Below are 23923 nucleotides of genomic sequence, written 5' to 3' on the forward strand. Positions count from 1 at the left end.
GGATTCAAGGTTCAAAAGGCCCATTTCAACGGGACTTCATTGTCTCACCTCTTTTGCGGTGAGATATGATTCTCAACATTCAGTGATTTAGGGAGTATACACACATTCCTGATTGGAGGCAGGACACTTTCAGAATTGTTGATGGTATTCCTGAGCTTGTCTTGATTCGTGGAGCATTCCCGACATTTCACTCATGTCCCATATCCAGGCCCAAAGATCCATCATAAAAAGAGCCAAATGTGCTTTGATTTATGTCCATAGCTAGCAATTTATTGTTCAACGAGCAACACCTTTAACACAAAGGTTGGATGGTCTCCTTGCACTAATTTCAAAATATTATACTAAAGGATGATCTCCCGCCTCAGCTCCCACCCAGTCGCCCTAAGGTTCATTGCATTGAGTTGCCCCCAGGACAGAACCGCCCAATAAGTTCCCTCTATCGCCTTTCTCAAACATTGGAGGGCGAAGTAGAGCAGCAGCTTTTCCAGTTACTCCGACCTGTATTTATCGAGCCCTCATCCTCGCCGTTTGTTGCACCTATTTTATTTGTGCAAAAGAAAGACAAGTCCGCATGATTATGCGTGGACTACAAGACATTCAATAAGCTCACAGTTAAAAACAGGTTCCCAATGCCCAGGATTGAGTATGTTTTTGAGCAACGCGAAGTTCTTTTCGAAGATAGATCTCAAAAGTGGTTATCATCAGGTTTGGATCTTTACGGTTGACATTCCAAAATAGCCTTTAAGACTGAACGCGGCCACTACGAGTTTTTGGTGATGCCATTCGGATTCACAAATGCACCGGCAACGTTTAACAAGATGATGTCTCGGGTTTTTGCGGAGCTCATAGGAAAGTGTGTGTTCATCTTTTTGGATGATATATTCATATTTTCTGCTACTGCAAAGCAGCATGAGCGAGAAGTTGAAAGGTCTTGCAACTATTGCAAAACAATGAGCTCTATATTAATGCCCAAAAAAAAAAAAAAAGAGCGAATAGGAAATCCACTATCTGCGAGATATGGCATCGGTGCAGACGGGATTAGCCTTGACCCTGGAAAGGTAAGGGCAATTCTCGAATGGGATGTTCCCAAAAATGCTTCGGAGATCCACTCTCTTTCAAGCATACACTTCCCACATGGACAAAGTTTCAAATCTTGCAGCACCTCTTACAAGGGCGTGAAGATGCGTCGGCAAAAAGTGTCCGTTATGGACAAAGCACTCGAGACATTCCATGCAATGAAGAAAGTTGCCTCTGAGTTTGCGGTTCTCAAGTTGGCATCATGGGATGATCTTTTTGAGGTGATTACTGATACCAACAATTAAGCCTTCTTTGCATCATTTAATTTTCGGCTATAATAAGTCACTAGGCGTCTTGCCTGCTATATATGACAAAGAGTTATTGGGGGTGATGGGATGATCTTTTTGAGGTGATTACTGATGCCAACAATTTAACCATAGGAGTTGTCCTCCAGCAAGAAGATGCCCAATGGCTTATTATAGCTGAAAATTAAATGACGCAGAGAAGAATAATTCAATGTATGACAAAGAGTTATTGGGGGTGATGACGGCTCTTAAGCATTGAAAACCTTTCCTTTACGAGAGGGAGTTCACAATTAAGACAAATCATCAAGCACTTAAATGGCTGCAAACCATGCCTAGTGCCCAAGGGAGTGACAGACAAGGCAGATGGAGTTAAATCTTCCAATACTTTAGAGGTATGAATGAATACATTCCTCGCAAGAATAACCCCCTTGCCAATGCTCTCAGTCGCAAAGGTACCATTCAAACTCCACAAGAGTCCATTGTGCTTGAAATACAAGGAAAAGATTTAGATAGTTTCAAGGCACGGTATGAGGATACAAAAATTGGCTATGCCTTACTAAGGGAAAAGCGACGGGCACTTCTTCACGATGCCCATGACTCTCTTGTCAAAGGTCATCGTGGCATCAACAGTACATTGGAGAAGTTAAAGCATTCATTTTATTGGCCAATATGAGAAGGGATGTCTATCAACATGTCCAATCATGTCAGATTTACCAAAAGGTGAAGGTTTCTCATACGAAACAAGTAGGGTTGCTACAGCCTTTGCCAATTCTAGGAGAACCTTGCCAGGACATCAGCATGGACTTTGTAGAGCCCCTTCCAGCAGCATTTCAATCTAGAAGCACACAATGCATGACTATTATTGACCGATTCAGTAAGTTTTGCATGCTCATTCCATGCAAGCAAACGGCCACAACAGAAGATATCGCTCACTTGTTTCTTCACCTTTGGTATTTCATATCTGGTTTGTCCAAGGACAATTACATCTGATAGGGATCCAAAGTTTAATTCACATTTCTAGAGAGCATTATTCGACAACTTTGGAACCAAGTTACAGCTATCCAACTCAGACAGATGGCCAAATAGAAATATGTTCTCAAGTCGTATTGCCATGATCAGCAATCGAAGTGGAAACATTATCTTCCTTTGTAACAGGCAATTTTGAACTATACTCACTCAACTAGTATTGGTCAAACTCCATATGAGGCAGTATTTGGTAACCGTTTCTCATCATTTCTTACGAGGATGGTGTCGCCTTCCTTGGAGGCCAACAAGGCCATAGAAGCATTTTCAGAAATCATTGGGTCAGTAAAGGAGTGCCTCGCTAAAGCGTAGAAAGCATATACTAGGCAAGCCAACAAGTTTAGAAGAGATGTAAATAAGAAAAGGATTAGCTGTATCTCCAGATCATAAAGCAAAGATTGAAGCAAGTGGGCACGCGTTGTCCCAAGCTCTCATTTCGAAGCTTTAGCCCTTTTCCGATCATCCAAAAGAAGGTGCAAAAAAGATTCGTCTCTCGGAGGACCGAAATGACCGGGCAACTCATCTCATTGGGTTGATCCTTGCTGACAGTCTTATACATCATCTTGATGTCAAAAAGTCTCCAAAGGAGGTATGGGAAAAAAGAGAAAATTGTGAATTCAAAAGTATTCTTAAAGCAAAAATTCTTTGATTTAAAGATGAATGAGAGTGATACCTCAGTGAACATTTAGGCAATATTGGGCCTGTCACTCAACAACTCTCCAGTCTTAGAGTGGTTGTTGAAGATGATGACAAAATTGCCGTGCTCCTCAAGAGCATAGAAAAGGTATCACGTTTTTCCCAAATCTAAATTGTTCTCCGGTTAGCCAAAGATACATCTTATGAAGACATAGTAGCTATGCTCATTAAAGAAGCCAGAAGACTCAAGGAGCAGAGAGTGACAGTAGCATTGATCTTGACAGAGCTATGCTAAGCAAATGGAAAGACAAGAAAGGAAGAAAGATCAGGTGTCAATAGTGTAAAAAACCTGGGCACAAGGAAGCTCAATGCTTCAAGAAGATGGAACACACCTGGTAGCTGAAGAAAATGAAGAAAAAGAACATGTGGAGCAGAAGATAAAACCACCGTGGAGGTACATGGTCTCTGTCACCAACCTGGACATTTTCTAGTACGAAAGGGGTCTGGTGGACTCCAGGATGTCTAAATATTTGGAAAGTACAAGCTTTGGGAATGGGGGATTATCCTAGAATACAAAGGACCACACTCCTAAAATTTAGGAGAGTTGCTATTTTTGGCCCGACTCCGATTGAAATTCTGTTCGCGATATTACATCTGGAATTGAGCAGATACCAAGAGTTGGCAAAGTGCCTATGACAGAATGTCTACCAGTTGGGATATTTTTAGAGATAAAGTTTATGGAAGGACCCATCTCTTAGATTGGGACATGTGGCAAGAAAGTGGACCAAAGTGAGACAAGTGGCCTGACACTTGTTAGAAAGTGGATCAAAGTGAGACAAGTGGCCTCACACTTGTCACTTCAGCTATTGTGTGGCTCTCCACTTGTCATTGTAGCCTTCTCTTGCCATTTTAGCTCATGGGAGGCCCAAATCTATAAATTGGAGCCCTCTCTCTTCATTAATGGAGGCTCTCTTGCTTTACACTAGCCTCTACCACCATTACAGGCTGCCCTAATGATGGCTACTCTCTTTCTCTCTCACTTGAAGGCTGCCCATGAAGAATACCAGCTGTTGGGGACTGTTTTGGAGGCTTCCATCGCGAAGAAATACTGAAGGCAAGGGTATTTAATCATTTATTATGATTTCTAGCCCTTGTACTTGTTGTACCAGTCTTTGTATCTGCTTTACCAACCATTGTACTTGTTGTACTTGATGTACCATCCATTGTACCGATTGTACCAACTTCTGTACTTGTTGTACCAACCGCTGTACTTGCTGTACTAGTCACTGTACTTGCTGTACCAGCATTTGTACTTGCTGTACCTACTGTACCAACCACCATACCGACTGTACCAACCACTGTACCTACTGTACTAGCCACTATACCGGCTGAATGGAGAGTTGTACTTGCTGTACTAGCTCTATTGCATGAAGACCTGTGGTTTTTGGGGAAGAATGAGTACCCACACGGAGGTATATGGATTATGTTGTTGGCTCGGCATTTCTACAGCCTATGTTCCGGCTTGGTTGCCTCGTGTTGGGTTGTGTTATGGCATTTGTATATGGATAATCCGGCATCTCCTGTGGGGAGAGTAAGGCCCTCAAAGCTTGTACATGATATTATTCTCCTTGGGTAATAAAATACTCCAACAGGGGGGTCGGCCCATTCCGGCCTCTATGTGGTGTCACACGTGCAAGCTCCATTTTCAGCATTTGTGGATGTTTTGTCGAGCTTTTATGTTTAAATGTTTTAATATGCATTGATGGTATCAACAAGTGTGTCAAAGGCCCTAGTCCCCCGCCCACCGCCTGCGAGTTTCATTGGATACCAATGAAACTCGCGGCGGGTGCCTGGGGGACTAGGGCCTTTGACACACTTGTTGATACCATCAATGCATATTCACCCGCCGCGAGTTTCATTGGTATCAGAGCATAGGCTTTCTTGGAAGCGGAGGCTTCCTTCTATCAATAAGGAAGAGAAAAGATCTCAAGTGGGGACCACACTTACCATCATTGCTATTAAGCATGGCCAGCCACTTCAGAGCCTATGAAGCAAGAGCATGAGCAATAGACAACTTGGTCTAAGGATTTATGAATTCACAAAATTTATCTTGGAAGTATGGAGTTGGCTTTATGTGCAAACGTTTAGCACTCTTCCATATGGATATTGTGGATTATATTATCAAGCTTACAAGATTTATATAGATATTGGGCTTCACAAGCAATTTCTATGAACGAATCTGTCCAAGTTTATAGAGAAGAAAATCTTTGGATATCTCATGGATATGATGCTTTTATGGATAAAGTCCACCTCTACTCCAAGGTGTGTGGTTAGCACAGAGTATGTGGTAAGAGTTATGGTATACAAGTCTATGGATTCCTGGACTTCTTTTCTAGGGATTTGGATCCATCCTCTGGTTTATGGATTATGTTTATGACTCCCTTTTACTAGAATGCATTATTCTTTATAGCTCCCTTTATTTGGGATGCATTGGACTTATTAAACTCATGGTTCACATACCCTGTGTAGTGTTCTCTTGTCCTACGTGCTCTCTTGAAGATTGTTTCTACCATGTGTGGGTGGAACAATAGAGAGCAGATGGAAGGGAACATGGGCACTTCAGAGGGTAGTGTCGAGCAGCACATGCCGTGTGTAGTGTTCTCTTGTCCTACGTGCTCTCTTGAAGATTGTTTATACCATATCTGGGTGGAACAATAGAGAGCAGATAGAAGGGAACATGAGCACTTGAGAGGGTAGTGTGAGTTGGTGGCCGAAATGCCTACAAACTATTGGTGGCCGAAATGCCTATAAACTATGTGTAGCAGAAATGCTTATGGAACACCAGGTTATCTATGCCTGCGAGAGATTGTTTTATCTTGTTACTTGAGCCCACCTCTCATCCAAGGTGTGGTCAGGAGTACCAACACGGAGTGCAAGTGGTAAAGTGGACATGACGCCTGGTTGGCACGGAACTTATATCTATGCCAAGGGTCATGTGGACCGATGCCTTATTGGCAAGAGACTTATTTTGTCTCGCCCATTTACTTGGGACATGGATTATGATATCTGGACTTATGGGACTGATTTGTCTCGCCCATTTATTTTGGGACATGATATTGCTATTATGGAGACTTATTTAGTCTCACCCATTTCTTTGGGACATGGATTCTTCAGTTATATTGGATTTTTGAGACTGTCTCGTCTCGCCCACTTGATGGGACATGATTATATGTTGAATATATGGCTTAAAGCTTAAAGTTGCGAACAACTTTTAAGAAGTTGGGAAGAATGTCACCAGCCTGGACATTTCCCACTATGAAAGGGGTCTGGTGGACTCCAGGATGTCTAAATATTTGGAAAGTACAAGCTTTGGGAATGGGGGATTATCCTAGAATACAAAGGACCACACTCCTTAAATTTAGGAGGGTTGCTATTTTTGGCCCGACTCCGATGGAAATTCTGTTTGCGTCATTACATCTGGAATTGAGCAAATACCAAGAGTTGGCAAAGTGCCTATGACAGAATGTCTACCAGTTGGGATATTTTTAGAGGTAAAGTTTATGGAAGGACCTATCTCTTAGATTGGGACATGTGGCAAGAAAGTGGACCAAAGTGAGACAAGTGGCCTGACACTTGTTAACAAAGTGGACCAAAGTGAGACAAGTGGCCTCACACTTGTCACTTCAGCTATTGTGTGGCTCTCCACTTGTCATTGTAGCCTTCTCTTGCCATTTTAGCTCATGGGAGGCCCAAATCTATAAATTTCTCTTCATTAATGAGGCTCTCTTACTGCACACTAGCCTCTACCACCGTTACAGGCTGCCCTAATGATGGCTACTCTCTTTCTCTCTCTCTCTTGAAGGCTGCCCATGAAGAATACCGGCTGTTGGGGACTGTTTTGGAGGCTTCCATTGCGAAGAAATACTGAAGGCAAGGGTATTTAATCATTTATTATGATTTCTAGCCATTGTATTACCAGCCACTGTACCTACTGTACTAGTCACTGTACATGCTGTACCAGCATTTGTACTTATTGTACCTGCTGTACCAACCACTGCACCTGCTGTACCAACCACTGTACCGGCTGTACTAGCCATTGTACCTGTTGTACCGGCTGAATGGAGAGTTGTACTTGCTGTACCGGCTCTATTGCATGAAGACCCGTGGTTTTTGGGGAAGAATCAGTACCCACACGGAGGTATATGGATTATATTGTTGGTTCGGCATTTCTACAGCCTATGTTCCGGCTTGGTAGCCTCGTATTGGGCTGTGTTATGGCATTTGTATATGGATAATCCGGCATCTCCCGTGGGGAGAGTAAGGCCCTCAAAGCTTGTACATGATATTATTCTCCTTGGGTAATAAAATACTCCAAGAGGGGGGGGGGGGGGGGGGGGGGGTCGGCCCATTCCGGCCTCTATGTGGTGTCACGTGTGCAAGCTTCATTTTCAGCATTTGTGGATGTTTTATCGCTTTTATGTTTTATGCAAAGTGATGATGGATATGTGTTAAGGCTGTGGCTATGTTTAAATGTTTTAATATGCATTGATGGTATCAACAAGTGTGTCAAAGGTTCTAGCACCCGCCGCGAGTTTCATATATATGAAACTCGCGGCGGGTGCCCGGGTGACTAGGACCTTTGACACACTTGTTGATACCATCAATGCATATTAAAACATTTAAACATAAAAGCTCGACAAAACATCCACAAATGCTGAAAATGGAGCTTGCACGTGTGACACCACATAGAGGCCGGAATGGGCCGACCCCCCCCCTTGGAGTATTTTAGTACCCAAGGAGAATAATATCATGTACAAGCTTTGAGGGCCTTACTCTCCCCACGGGAGATGCCGGATTATCCATATACAAATGCCATAACACAGCCCAACACGAGGCAACCAAGCCGGAACATAGGCTGTAGAAATGCCGAGCCAACAACATAATCCATATACCTCCGTGTGGGTACTGATTCTTCCCCAAAAACCACGGGTCTTCATGCAATAGAGCTGGTATAGCAAGTACAACTCTCCATTCATCCGGTACAACAGGTACAATGGCTGGTACAGTCGATACAATGGTTGGTACAATAGGTACAATGGCTGGTACAGCCGGTACGATGGCTGGTACAACAAGTACAAGTACAAATGCTGGTACAGCATGTACAATGACTAATACAACAGGTACAGTGGCTGGTACAGCAAGTACAAAAGCTGATACAACAAGTACAATGGGTGATACAAGTACAAGGACTGGTACAACCAGTACAATGGTTGGTACAGCAAATACAAAGATTGGTTCAACAAGTACAATGGCTAGAAATCATAATAAATGTTTAAATACCCTTGCCTTCAGTATTTCTTCGCGATGGAAGAAAGCCTCCATTAATGAAGAGAGAGGGCTCCAATTTATAGATTTGGGCCTCCCATGAGCTAAAATGGCAAGAGAAGGCTACAATGACAAGTGGAGAGCCACACAATAGTTGAAGTGACAAGTGTGAGGCCACTTGTCTCACTTTGATCCATTTTCTAACAAGTGTGAGGCCACTTGTCTCACTTTGATCCACTTTCTAACAAGTGTCAGGCCACTTGTCTCACTTTGGTCCACTTTCTTGCCACATGTCCCAATCTAAGAGATGGGTCCTTCCATAAACTTTATCTCTAAAAATATCCCAACTGGTAGACATTCTGTCATAGGCACTTTGCCAACTCTTGGTATCTACTCAATTCCAGATGTAATGACGCGAACAGAATTTCCATCGGAGTCGGGCCAAAAATAGCAACTCTCCTAAATTTTAGGAGTGTGGTCCTTTGTATTCTAGGATAATCCCCCATTCCCAAAGCTTGTACTTTCCAAATATTTAGACATCCTGGAGTCCACTAGACCCCTTTCATATTGGAAAATGTCCAGGTTGGTGACAGTCTCTTTCTTAATGAGATTATGCCTGGGCTTTCTAAACATTTATGTCTGGATCGAGGGTTCTCGGTCCGAATTGTCCCCCAAAATGAGATATAAGAATCTCTCGTGTGTTATTTTTTTGTGAGTTTTCCGATCTGTATAAAAGGGCCGTGATCGTATAAAAGGTTCCATTCCCATATCATTTCCTTGCCTCTTGAATGAGTGCAAACTGTTGCACCTAGCAAGTTACGAGGATGGGGGGGGTTTTTTTTACTGAGGGGAAGCTCTTGGAGTTTGCAGCTCTAGTGGAGCTCTTTTATCATGCCTTGCGGACCTGAGGTCTGGGTGTTGGCACCAGTGGTGTGCAGTCCGGAGGCCATTATTGTTGATGTTGCTAGAGGCCTTCTCAAGTACTACCTCTAGTGTGTAAGTGTGCTTATGTGTGTGAACAGCCTCTTAAGACTAGATTCTATGTGTGTGTATGTAAACAATGATGTCATAGCCCATGCCATGTGTCATTGCCTTCTGTGTGACTTAGTCAAAAGATAAGGCTCTAAGCCTATAAAAATATTGTACTTGGTGAAGGATTCACATATCATTAATCTAATCATCATTGAGTCGTGCAGCACACTGAGCTTCATCTCTCTTGCTACGCCTGCACACACTCACACCATGGAGAACTTCCATCCACCTTAGCCTGTAAACCCTAACCCTGAACTCAAAAATACTCAAGAGTGTGTACATGTGACTCTCCTTGGGAAAAAGGGTACAATGACCGACTGATTTTTGAATTGGCACACACTTCACACCTTAGGCTTGAAAAAAAAATATTTCCGATAAATTATGTGTGGTGTTGTCGTGGCAAAAACAAGAGCAGGTGAAGCCACTGTCATATCAAACACACAAACAAAAATCTGGAAATCAAGGATTACAATAGCTGCCAACCAGGTCTACATCGCTGCGTTCCTCCCTTAAGACCGAAAGAATGATTGGTAGTCCTGCACAGACATCATGACACTGTAATTCAGCATACATTCCCGTAGAGCAGATTGTCCTTAGAGCCCACAAAACAACAGTTATCACATTCTTAACATATTTTGAATGATTGTAGTATTACCCATGGCCCCAAAAGCTAACTGGGCTGAGCGGCTCTCTGCTACGATATCTTGAAGCTCTGCCATTGCATGGCGCCGATCTTCAGCCAAGACTCCATTGTTTATTCGTTCCAAAAGTTGCTCCACGCCACTTGACAATCCAAAAAATCCACCTCAAGCCATGCCAATTTACATCGCTTTGAACCAAGAAAAAATCCCAAAAATTAAAAGTATATGTGCACTCCAATAAAGAAGATCACCTTGCACTGTCAAATGTAGCTACAATCACATGAAAAAATCAACCTTCAGAAACCAATCCTTAAACACAAGTATTGTCAGAGAGTCTAGCTGAAGCAATTCAACTAGCAACTAATTAAATGGATAAGAATGAATTAGATAGCCCTTTAAATGATCATGTTCGCACAAACAACACCCCACCCCCCCTTCCTTCCCTTGTGGAGTTGCTGGATATGAGAATGAAGGTTACAATGGCTATAAATCTACAAATACTAGTTACTTCAGTGTGCACTCTATGTTTTACCAAGCTGAGAACCTGGGCTGATTCCATCACCTTCTGCTAGAATCCGTCCATTTGATGAATAAATCATTGCTACTACACCCTACCTGCTACAATTGTGTTCCTAAGCTATACAATATCCACAGCGATTGCCATGTGCGTCACTACCTCTCATCAAATTACAGACAAAGCTTGCAACAATGGTTGTCGAATCAATGCCTCTGAATGCATGTAGGTGTACACTGCTGGGGCCAGATAGGAAGAGTTAAAACAAGCCAAAATTCAAAAAGCGCAAGTTGTCAAAGTTCGGATTTTTAATAATTATTGATGGAAAGCAAGCTTCATTTTAATTAATCGTGTACAATGACATCTTGCACTGTTCCGGAAAATAAGCTTCATTTTAATTTATCTTTACAATGACCATCTTACCCTCCTTGATTCCACTTGGACTTCTCTTTCTTGTTGGCATAATGCTTTTGTCAATCTTAAGTGGCACAATGTAAGTGGAGTGGCATATTCTTGATTGCATAAAAGCTTGGAAAGGTGACATGTCATGTGGAACACTTGCGCCTCTACACTAGGTTTTTCCAGAGAGAAAAAAGAGTGCGGCTGAATCACACATACAACACACATAGGAGTCCTAAATGTCACATGCACCCTGCACTGGAGTGCTATGTGACACACTGGCTCTACATCAGTGCAACATTTATACAGTAGGAATACCTTCTTAGGAATATTTTGTCGCATGCCATGGCCCCATTGTGAGCCCCAGTCCAAGATATGCCAATCACAACTCACGACCTACATAGGTCAGTTTCCAAAGCCATAGAGAGTCTGCATGTGTTAGTCCTCTTACCCACTTGGAGAATTCATCAGATAGGTTCATGTAGAGGTCAACCCTAGCATTAGGTGCATTTAGAAGCTCAGACATGTAGATGCAATGTGCATGTAAAGCATGCCTATGGACACATGCCCATGGGGCATAGTAGGCAGCATGACCAGCCCATCGAAGGGGCTAATGTCCAGTCAGCAGCCCCTAGCAGCAGGCCGACAGCATAAACATGCTACAAGCAACAGTCGGCCAGCATAAAATGCCTACAGGCATTAGTCAGCCAGCATACACTGTTGCACAGTAGTCGGGTAAATGATCTTGCAGTCGGCCAGCATGAAGAGGACAACATAAGAAGTGTGCACAGCATTTAATGCTGAAAGATGGCATCTTCTTGTCCACAAAACAGGCCGACAGCAGTAGAAATAACTGACCAGCAGCATAAATCCATATAAATACAAGCGCTTCATTCATGGCATAAATCATTCTCATAAATCAGTCTACAAGCAGTCACAAGAGCAGTACTGTGTGCCTAGAGCCTCTGGCCTTGTGCATACATTCAGCAAAGCAGCACTTTATTGTGCTACAGCCCCAAGGCCCACGCGAAGAGCTTCTTCAGCATTGAGCCAGCATATGTGCTTCCCTCAGTTTTGGGTTTGGATAGTGGTCATTGAAGGGGAAATCAAGGGATCTTGGACAGTTCATCCTTGCATTGGGAAGTCCTCAATCATCTTTCATACTCATTGTACAAAGTTCTCCAAAGAAATATAAGCAAATACTCCTGCTTGCAGGGGGGCAGAGAGAGGGGGGGGGGGGGGGGGGGGGGGGAGCACGTCTATGGGTAATTGGGACCTAATACTGTGTAGACTCTATCTTCTCTCTCTCTTCTCTTCTCTCTCAAGTAAAGTGGAATTGCATAAACTCACGGGTATAAAGGCGGCTTTGTTGCACGTTTACGACAATCAACCTATTGCATGCTACATTGGTATCAAAGCTGCAAATTGTGACCCAACTTGGCTACCCAAAAGTGAGAGCATTCCATGGATGGTAATACTTGTTGGAAATTGGGGGCCACTTCCCGGGAGGTCACCCATCCCAGTAGTGTTCACGCCACTGTGTGCTTAACCTCCACCACTCTAATCCCTTCCAAGCCACGAAAATTGGTGGAGGAGGGATAAGAATCGCCCTAGTCTTCTATTACTTATAGATGATCCCATTGCTTGGGACTCTATGCATGTGGGATGTAGGCGGCCAGGCCACAACCTTCCAACACCCTTTCTTGACGGCCAAGACGTAGGGTACCCAGAGGCTCTAATGATACGAGGTTCTCTCGCACACAGCCTTCTTTTTGGCCTGTGATTACACCTGGCATGTCAGCAATCTTGTCCATCCTCTCATACACGCATTCGGCCTTTGTTCAACTCCGTTGAGAAAAATTGGCAAGTCGACCAGCTCCGCTAACAACATCCCAACATGCCCTCCCTGGCTTTGATACCATATTGGAAATTGGGGGCCACTTCCCGAGACGTCACCCATCCCAGTAGTTTTCACACCACTGCGCGCTTAACCTCCACCACTCTAATCCCTTCCAAGACACGAAAATTGGTGGAGAAGGGATGAGAATGGCCCTAGTCTTCTATTACTTATAGATGATCCCATTGCTTGGGACTCTATGCATGTGGGATGTAGGCGGCCAAGCCACGACCTTCCAACAATACTGCAATCAAGAAAAACCACCCATGCCTCCACAATGTCAAGAGAGAGATCGTCAAAAAGCTACAAAGAAGATATGGAAGGAGAGATCTACAAGAAAGACACCACCACTACAAAAACGCTTCCGGCAAAGCAATGAAGATTTCATCAAATTACTCTTGGAACACAACAGATTACAAAGGCGACAGATAAAGGCATGCAACTCCAAAACCACCAGTTGATAGCCGCTATGTAGGCAAAAGTGCTCTCTCTTCTTCTTACACTAGCGCACCAAGGACCAAGTTCCTCCACCACCGTCATACGAGCTCAAATGAACTTTAGTAACTATGATGGTAAGTAAGATCATGCTGCAGTGATGCAATTCATTCATCAATTTGAAGCATATTTTCTGTTGGCTAAGCTTTCAAATCCTCAAGATCGAGTCCACCTGGTGGCACCTCACCTGCTCGGCAAAGCGGTTACTTGGTGGCAGCATTGGTCGAGTCTACATATAGACCCGATCACAAGGGATCCTCGGTATGTATGGGACACCTTCCTGTCCGATCTCAAAAAACGGTTTTTACCTCCCTAATACATGACCAACCTTGAGGAAGACACTCCCAAAATGCGTCTCCCGTACTGACATACTCTAATAGAGTAATCACGTCAGCACAACAGTTAGGTATATCCGAGGAGGATAAACTAAAACAATTCATTAGAGGTTTGGATACTAACATTAGGTTTATTGTATGTAATTTTGAGCCACAGTCATATGACAGGGCTCTTGCTCTCGCTCTCGCTTTCGCTCAAAATCACGAAATGATGCTGAACGAAGGTAAGCCCAAGCGAATCCAGGCTAGCTCCAAACCCCAACAGCTATCATCCACCACCCAACAATCATCATCTCGGGGGTAGCAAAGACAACAAGAAAGATTCCCAGAGCACCTCATGAGGCAAGAAAGATAAAGACTTTAAGCCTAAGGAAACACCTGAGAAAAAGGCCAAGCAGGGCATCACTGGTGGATATCTCCGGCCAAAAGAACAAACACAGTATAAGGGGGAGAACAGATGTTTCTTCGGGGCATGGTAAGAAAGATTGTACCAAGTGGCAGGTTGTACAAGCCTCCAAGACCTCTGCCTCCACAATAGCCACAACACCTCCCACATCGGCCACTAACGCCATCCAACTCTTATCCGCCTTAAATGTCATACCCACAATGATATTTGACGATAAGCAAGAGGGTGAGGTTGAGGAGCAAAAGAAAGCTCTCATTCGCACTTATGGCACATCCAAGGGACAATAATTCTTTGTCCTCTTCGATATGGGTAGCTATGAGGATGCCATTTCTCCTCAGTTGGCTAAGAAGATGAGTTGTACACTTGTACCCCATCATCTCGACGTAGACAGGTTCACACCCAGTCTTTGCACTCACATATCTCATAAGGCTCAACAGTTTAAATTCATGGTTCAAAAGGCCACATTTCAGCAAGACTTCATTATCTCACCTCTTTTGGGATGTGATATGATTCTCGGCATTCAGTGGTTTAGGGATTATGCACCCATTCCTCATTGGAGGCAGGACACTTTCACTATTATTGATGGTGTTCCTAAGCCTATCTTAATTCGTGAGGATAGGAGCATTCTAGGTATTCCACTCATCTCACACATCCAAGCCTAAAGAACTATTGGAAAAGGAGCCGAGTGCGTTTTGATTTATGTCCGTAGCCAACAATCTGTTGTTCAGTCAACAACCCCCTTTGAAGCAAAATCTAGATGGTCTCCTAGCACAATTTCAAGACATCATGCTAAAGGATGATCTCCCACCACAGCTCCCACCTAGTCGCCCTAAAGATCATCGCATTCAGTTGGTCCCCAGGACAGAACCACCCAATAAGTTACCCTATCGTCTTTCCAAGGCATTGGAGGGCAAACTAGAGCAGCAGCTTTCCCAGTTACTCCGAGTTGGATTTATCCAGCCCCCATCCTCGCCCTTTGCTGCACCTATCTTGTTTGTGCAAAAGAAAGACAAGTACGCAGGATTATGCGTGGACTACAAGGCACTTAATAAGCTCAGAGTGAAGAACAAGTTCCCAAATGTCCCAGATTGAGTATATCCTTGAGCGACTCAATGGTGCAAAGTTCTTTTCAAAGATAGATCTCAAGAGTGACTATCATCAGGTTCCAATCTTTACGGCTGATATATCAAAAACAGCCTTCAAGACTAAATGCAGCCATTATGAGTTTGTGGTGATGCCATTCGGCCTCACCAATGCATCAGCGACGTTTAACAAGATGATGTCTCAGGTGTTTGTGGAGCTTATAGGAAAGTGTGTGTTCATTTTTTTAGATGATATGCTCATCTTTTCTGCTCCTGCAAAGCAGCATGTTGAAAAGGTCTTGCAACTTTTGCGAGACAATGTGATCTACATCAATGCAAAAAAAAAAAAAGCGAATTTGGAGTAGAAGAAATTCATTATCTGGGATATTTTATCAGTGCAAACGGGATAAGCCTCCACCTTGAATGGAATGTTCCCAAAAATGCTAAGGATAGGTCTCTATCAAGCATACATTTCACATATCAACAAATTTTCTGACCTTGCGGCACCTCTTACAGATCTGCTCAAGGGCACGACAGAAAGTGCCCGTCACAAGCAAAGCACTCGAGGCATTCCATGCAACGAAGAAAGTTGCCTATGAGTCTCCAGTTCTAGAATTGGCTTCATGGGATGATTCTTTCTAGGTGATTACCAATGCTAGCAATTTAGCCATAGGAGTTGTCCTCCAGCAAGAAGAGTGTCCAATGGCTTATTATAGCTGGAAATTAAATGACGCAGAAAAGAATTACTAACAAAGAGTTATTGGGAGTGATGACAACTCATACGCGTTGAAAACCTTTCCTTTATGGGAGAGAGTTCACAATTGCAAACCATGCCTAGTGCCCAATGGAGTAATAAACAACCCACATGGAGTTAGATGTTTCAACAGTTTGGAGGTATGATTAAATACATTCTTTGCAAGAGTCGACGATATCACGTTCCGATTCACCTTAGACATCTGTGGAAGGAGGTTTAACATAGTGCTTCAGCCAAGCGACATGAAACACATCATACATGGTCCAACTGGACGGTAACTTCAACCTCATGGACACCTCCTTGATCTTCTTCAAATTGAAAAAAGGTCTGAAACTCCGAAACGACAACTTTCGGCATCGCTTGTACATTTGTCCTTTGTTTCATAATCCTAGAATATACCCAATCCCCTTCCGAGAATTTCACACCCCTTCTATCCTTGTTGGCCTGCCAAGAATAGGCCTCATGTGCTTTGGCTAACCTGTCCTTCACAGACTCCAAAATATCCTGGTAAGTTAGCATCGGGCACTAAAGACAATGTCTTGGTCAATAATCACTCGAATGGTCTTCCAAACACCACCTCATATGGAGTCATGCCAATAGCTGAAGAAAAAGAGTCATTTAAAACAGCTTGAACCAAAGGCAAAAACTGTTTCCACTTACCTTGTTAATCATGGACATAACACTTCAGCACGTCGAACGGCAATTAATTATAAATCTCTGTCGAGCTGTTTGTCTCTGGGTGGAATGCACTCAAAAAAATCAACTTATTACTAAAATTAACAAATAATATCCTCCGAAAATGACTAGTAACTTCGCATCACGATCTGATACAATGGTCCTAGGTATGCCACGACTAGGTACCAATGCTGAATAAACAGCTTTGCAACATCTTCACCAATCACATTAGCCCTCTAGGAAATAAGTACAACAAAAACCGTTTAACATTGTGTGTTACGCAATTACCTGGACTAGGAGGTAAATTTGTCACAAAATCCATAGAGATATCCTCCAAACGGCCATCAAGAACTGGCAATGGTTGTAAAAAACCCGCTTTCATTCCATGTGACGCTTTCATCTTTCGACAAACTAGACAATGTTGCACATATGTGTAACATGCAACGGAAGTATTCGTAACTAAGGATCCTGTCACACAAGTCTCACACCGCCTTCTGTATCCTGAGTTTCGTGAGTTTAGCAATCCACTTTTATGACTTCAAACTTTAAAAGATTGAGAGAGAGAGATAGAAACTGTACACCAGATTGGGTCCTAAGTTACCCACTGAAGGGTCCCCTATCCCATACCCGAATAGTATTTGCTTTATTACTTTGAAGAGAATGACTTTGGACTGACGATAAGCCAAACGCAAGATCTCAGAGGACCAAGAGTCAGGCTGAACTGTACATAGCTGTAGAAGCACCAATAATGACCGATGTCATGCCTATGCACTCTTCCCAATGGAACGAGGGAAGGCTGCAAATCTAAGGCTGAGGTATGGACTGTTTGGGACTGTTCTAACCTATGTATGAATGCTGAAAATGAATGAATGAATGCGGGTTACCTTCACCGAAGTGAAGTAGCAAAATGATGATGATACTGAAAACTGCTCCTATGCAGAAAACGCACGTCTTCTGATGGGCTGAATGCTGGGAACTGATGCGTTTTGTTGATGGAGGCTGAGTGCACATGCGTAGATGCTCCTAGATGCTGTAGGATGAAACGCTGGCTGAAATCGTTGATGCTCCTTAGGCTGAAGGCTCCAACGCTTGATGCTTGACTACTGAATTATGAGATGATGGATGGAATGGTGCAAAGCAAGCCTATTTATACTAACTGTGAGCTGGTCGGTTGGCATTTAATGCTAGTCAACTGTGGCATAAATTGCTACACAACTTGTTCATCATGGATAATGGTATTAAATGCTGAAAAAATATGGAAAAAAAGCCAGATAAATGCTAATAAATATCCTAAAAATACCAGATGCTATTTCAAGGCTTCTGCAATGGTCTATGTGCAATGGATGAATGATATGCAATATGTAGAGTGCTTTCTAATGCAAACCCTAAGGTCTACTCACTCTACATGCTTGAATGATTCTCTCCGACTGGGTTAAGGGACTTGACTGACTTGACTGACTCACTCACTATGGTTGAGGAATGACCTACATAGCTCGTGCCTGACATATCTTGGAATGAGGATTACAATGGGGTCACTGCGTACAACAAATATCATCCTAAAGGGTGCTAATACTGTACAATGTTGCACTGATGATGATGAGCCATCTTGTCACCATGCACTACAGTGCAGCCTAAATGTGACATTCCCTCCTGCTTAGCTTGGCGGCAAGTACATGGCTTCCAAGTAGTCCACCACAATAACTAGGGATATTCTTGAAAGAACTCCTCGTCTAGCCAAACGGCTTCGTGGCTATCTCGATCTCGGAACTTCATGTAGAACTGATGTATTCTTCGACCGGAACCATGCTTCCAACGATGAAGAAGGATCTACTCACGCTCAATAATTTCTGCTTCGTCCACCACGTCTGGCTGCTGTTCATCTGAAACATCAAACACTTTTTTTTTTTCCGAGAAAAGATCCTTTCATTAGTTATGTAAAAAACGCCCGTAGGGCTACAAAAGAGATCTCTCCTGCTCCTAACAGAGAGAAGAGCAGTGAATACATCATGGCAGCCCGGGAGACTCTCCCTAGGTGCTGCAAAATACAAGCATCAGTCTAAAGGACTGAGCGGCTAAATCATACAATGGGGGGGGGAAAGAGCCAAACAGGTGGCCTGTAGTGCCAACGGGGGGATCCCGTGTGTAGGGTGTAGAACGGGCCGCAACGCCAAGTGGTATGAAAGGCCTGGCGCCGTAAGATCGCCTCATCCGAGTCTCCCCGGATGCGGTCGTACTGTCCTGGCAGGGTGTGGATCAACTCCTGCCAAATCCCCCGAACAGTCTCTGCTGGTGGCTCTAATCTCCCCTCAAAGGCCGTGAAGCACCGGGCCCTCCAGGTGAACCAGATGGTGAGGCTGCTGAGGAGCTCCCATCGTAAATCCCTCTCCTGTGTCCAGCTGGCGGACGAGAAATCCGGTGCCGGAACCAGGCGAGGCTGGCCCCTAATAAATCTGATGGCCTGACTACCCTGCTCCATCTCATAGCCCATAGCAGGCCCTGACGAAGTCGACCAAGCAGCGGCACCCCACGTAAACATACCCTCTGGAGAGAGGGGGGCTAGAATACGCAGCATCCGCAGCCAAATCTGTTGTGCCTGAGGGCAGTCCCAAAGGCAATGTCTCTGTGTCTCCATAGGGTGGCCGCATCGGACGCAGGCCGCCGGAAGACCGTTGTAAACAAGCCAAGTGCCAACTGCTGAGCCCCTGTGGGCGACCAGCCACTGAAAAGCCGAGATCCTGCGGGCCTGTCGACTAGCCCAGAGCCGAGCCCAGAAATCCTCCAGGAACTCCTGTGATAGTCCCTGCAATCGCCAATGCCCCGCTGCCGCTGGAGAAACCGTCCTCCTCGCCGTCAAAATATGCCGTCCCAGCCGAACAGTATACTGGAAAAATGTGATCTCTGTGGCCTCAAGGGATGCATAAGGATCATGCCACTCGTACTCTCCGGGGTCCCACTGTAGCCGGGCCAAGGGGCGCGCTGCATATGCCCATATACGCCAATCCGGGAGCACGTCAGCAGGGTCGGGGTCAATATGCCACTTCCGAGAAGCGGCAGCCACTACCCGAATCCTCTGAAAGGTGCACTCTGCAACCAAAGGCGACTCCACCTCCACTCTCTGGAGTCGGCCCTCATCCTGAATCTCATAATAGAGGCATCTGCCATCCTCAGTGCTAGCTCTGACAGCAATCAGGATCTCCAACTGTGTAAAGGCTCCCATCCACCGTGGGGCCACTGGCTCGAGAGGTGTGAACCACTCCTCTGTAAGTGCCTCCTGAATATCATCCCTCATAATCAACCCCCCTCTGAAGTGACTCAACCTCTCCACCTGGGTCTCCTCTGGTAGACTGCAGAAAGCCTGCCAGTCTCCAAAACTACGAGCTGGGCCTGCCGCTAAAGGTCCCCAGGCTAGACGAGGCCGAGAACCCAGCATATGACCCTGCTCTGTACGAACCGCTGGGCTCCAGATGAGCGGCTGCCTGGCCCGTTCCTCAACACAAGAAGGAGGCCGCTGAGAGAGCCCCGGTCTCAGCAGCTCCCAAGCTCTCAGGATACTCAAAGCAAATCTGTCCTCCCATCCTCTACTGAGGCCTGTCCTCCTCATCTCTATGAAGATCCAGCGAATCTCTGGTGCCCAAGTACCCCCTGCAGGAGGCGCCCGGGCCTGCAGTCGCTGCAAGAGGAGCTCTTTCCAAGGCTCAGCGCCTGGAAGCAACCCCCGAACAATAAGCTTCCCCAATAAGGCTCTACTCTGATCGACTGGATCTATAATACCCAAACCGCCCTGAGCCAGCGGAAGTGTAATAACTGCCCATGCAACCTTTGCCCGAGCTGGCTGACCGTCCCGCCCAGACCACAGAAAGTTCCTGATCAGCCTCTGTACCTGGCTGATGCAAGAGCTCGAGAAAATCCAGCAAGACGTAATGTACCACATAGTCGCTAACAGCACCTGATTTGCCACCACCACCCTCCCAGCCAAGGATAGTCGAGCTGTACTCCAATACAATAGCTTCTTCCGAATGCTCAGAAGAAGCGGGGCAATCTGCTGCTCAGGTGACAAATCGAGGCCAATCTGGCATCCCAAATACCGCACTGCTGTGCCGGGAGGAATCCATCTAAAACCGGGGTCCGGACTCCATGCCGGAGTGGGAGCACTACTGATCCAAAAGGCCACTGTCTTGCGCCAATTGATCAATGCTCCCGAAGCTGCACTAAAAACCTGGAGCGACTGCTCTGCCCGAATAAGATTGGCCTCTTGGCCATGCAAAAATAAGCCCGTGTCGTCTGCAAACTCAGCATCAAGCAAATCCTCCCCCCGGACTGGGAGCTGAAGTCCTCTCAAACCAACCTCCTCTGCCGTCAAATACATACTCATAGCCTCCGCAAAGAAGAGAAAAAGGAAGGGGGCGAGAGGACACCCCTGACGGACTGATCTGGTCAGCTCAAAACTCGGCCCCCGACCTCCTGCAATCAGCACCTGGCTGCGAGCTGTGGAATACAAAGCTGCCACCCCTCTGATCCATCCTGGCTCAAAGCCCAGGCGTAGCATAGTGCCCTCTAAGAATCCCCAATCAACTCTATCGTATGCCTTCTCAAAATCGAGAAGCATCACGACCAAGTCCTCGCCAAGAAACCTAGCTCGGGCCGTCGCCTCCCAGAAAGTAAAGATGTTGTCAAGGATACTGCGCTCCTTGACAAATCCTGTCTGAGTAGCATGAATCAACTCCCCCAGGAAGGGCTGGATCCTCAAACTCAAGGCCTTTGCCAAGACCTTGTAGACAGTATTGAGGATCGTAATAGGCCTCCAATGCCGAATATCATCTGATACTCCCTCTCCCTTGGGGATAAGATAGATCAAGCCCTCGGAAAAGCTCTGCGGCATCACCCCAGTGTCCAAAACATGCTGAAAGCCCCTGCGGAGGCCTGGCCCCAAAAGGTCCCAATAGCGCATAAAAAAGGCCGGCGTCAGTCCGTCCTCCCCTGGGCAACTATGTCGCGGCAGGACCCTCAAGGCCTCGGCAAGCTCAATCTCTGACAGAGGCGCACCTAGAACTGTGCGCATATGGTCTGTGACCCTCCTCTGCACATGGGCCACACAGTCTGTCTGCATACATCTCGATCCTCAGTGGCTAGCTCCGCTGAAAGCAAGTCACGATAAAAAGCAGTGGCAATGGCTCTGATCTCCCCGAGCTCAGTAGCTATCGATCCATCCGGTCTACCAAGCTGGCGAACCCTTGCTCGCGCATGACGGGGTCCAGTGATCTCAAAAAACTCCCCAGTCACTCTATCACCAAGCTGCGTCCACTGAGAGGCCTGACGACGATAGTAAAACTCATGTCTCTGCTCCTCTGCCTCTCTAACCTCCTGGCGTGCCTGGCTCAGCTGGGACGCCACCCACTCACATGCAGGCTGCTGCTCCTGAAGGCGCTGTAGCGAAGCAAGGCTGCGTCTCAGCCGTTGCTCCCGCTCGCGAATCTCTCCCAGTCGTGTCAAAGCTGCAGCGTGTAGAAAAGAGCTAAGATCAATGAGTCCCTGGGCACACTGCTGAAACATCAAACACTTTTGGTCCAACATACGATTTTAGCCAAGAAACATGGAAAACATCATGCATCATCCAACTGTTAGGCAACTTTAACTTCATGGAGACATCACTTATCTTTTTAACTGTTGGAAAAGGTCCAAAACTACAAAAAGAAAGCTTGGGACAACGTTTGCCCACTTGTTTCAATCTTTGTTTCATGATGCGTAGATAGACCCAATCCCCTTCCTTGAAGTGGACATCTCATCTAGACTTATTTGCCTATCTGCTACTATAAGCTTCCTCGGCTTTGGTCAAGTGGTCTTTAACTGACTCAATGATTTCATAAAATGCTTCCGACATTTTGTTAGCCTCGAGGGATGGAGACACCATTCTCGTCAAAAGAGAAGAGAAACGGCGACCAAAGGCTGCCTCATACGGAGTCCATCCAACACTGGATGAATGAGTATCGTTCAAGATGGCTTGGACCAAGATAATATTTCCATTTGGACTACTGGTCATGAAAATATGACTCGAGAACATCAAAGGCCAACTGGTTATAAATTTCTATCTGTGGTGGATGGAATGCACTAGACAACTCTGACTTGGTTCCAAAGTTCTCGAACAATGCCCTCCAGAAATGCGAGGTAAACTTGGAATCCTTGTCTAATGTAATGGTGCTAGGCAAACCACAAATGGGGTACCAATGCTTGAGAAAAAGGCGGACTACGTTCTCAGTTATGGCCGTATGCATGCATGGGATGAGCATGCAGAACTTACTGAAGCGATCCACAATGGTAAAACACTGAGTGTTACGGGATCCGATGGATGCTGGTAGAGGCTCTACAAAGTCCATAGAAATGTCGATGAAAGGTCCGTAAGGGATAGGCAAAGGTTGAAATAACCCGGCCTTCTTTGTATGTGGAACCTCAACTTTTTGACAAATCTTACAGGCTTGAACATGTAAATATACATCACGCCTCATTTTTGGCCAATAAAAGGACCGTTCCAATTTCTCGAGGATACTATTGATACCACGATGTCCTCCAACTAAGGAGTCATGGGCATCGTGGAGAAGAGCTGCTCGCTTTTCCCGAATGACACAGAGACGATTCTTGTAGAACAACCAACCATTTTGCACTGAGTAATGGCCAGGCTCAGCGGTGAGGACCAAATTGTATTGAGTACCAAACTCAAGGGAGTCGACATACTAGTCTTTCATGCTATCTAAGTCTTTCCCCATGATTTCGAGAATGGTAGACTCCTGCAGTGCTTGGATGCTGGCCTTTCGACTACGAGCATCTGCGACTGGATTATGGTTACCAGGAATGTACTCGATCATGCCTCCAAATTGTTGGAAGAGCCATTTGGCTTCACTCCATTGGGCACTAGGCATGGTTTGAAGCCACTTCAGTACTTGGTGGTCTGTTTTGACTGTGAAAATCTGTCCATAAAGAAAAGGCTTCCAATGTTTGAGCGTTGTGATCACACCCAAAAGCTCTTTGTCATAAACCGAATAATTCTTTTCGGCGACATTCAACTTTCGACTATAGTAGGCTACGGGTCTGTTGTCCTGCTAGAGAACTGCACCTACGGCTACAGTGTTGGCATCGGTAATGACCTCAAAAGGTTCATCCCAAAGATGCTAACTTCAAAACAAGCGCTTCTGAGGCAGCTTTCTCGAGTGCACGGAATGCATCAAGCGCCTTGCCTACGATTGAGATTTTTTGTCAACGAGTCTTCACCCCCTTGAGCAAGTCGGTGAGAGGTGCTGCAACGCTGGAAAACTTGTGAACATGGGTGCTGTAGGCTTGGCAAAGACCTACGAAAGAACGGATCTCTTGGGCGGTCTGAGGGATGTCCCAATCCTTG

General features: G+C 45.3%; 1 protein-coding gene across 3 annotated transcripts in view; it reads right to left on the minus strand.

Moving 5' to 3' along the window:
* GC6 (golgin Putative 6) overlaps positions 1–23923 on the minus strand; it is a 57450-nt gene that overhangs the window by 24589 nt on the left and 8938 nt on the right. For 2 of the 3 annotated variants that reach the window (XM_086772972.1, XM_086772974.1), the window contains exons 3-4: positions 9994–10121; positions 9822–9874 (exon numbers count right to left, since the gene is read on the minus strand). In XM_086772972.1, coding sequence (XP_086629098.1) covers positions 9822–9874; positions 9994–10121 — 181 coding nt within the window. Of the gene's footprint in view, positions 1–9808; positions 9875–9993; positions 10122–23923 lie in introns of those variants that run through there. The other variant, XM_086772973.1, reaches the window with a different exon arrangement.

This window comes from Cibotium barometz, chromosome 33 (assembly GCF_041138505.1).
Source record: "Cibotium barometz isolate CiBa-2024 chromosome 33, ASM4113850v1, whole genome shotgun sequence".
NCBI classification, from domain to species: domain Eukaryota; kingdom Viridiplantae; phylum Streptophyta; class Polypodiopsida; order Cyatheales; family Cibotiaceae; genus Cibotium; species Cibotium barometz.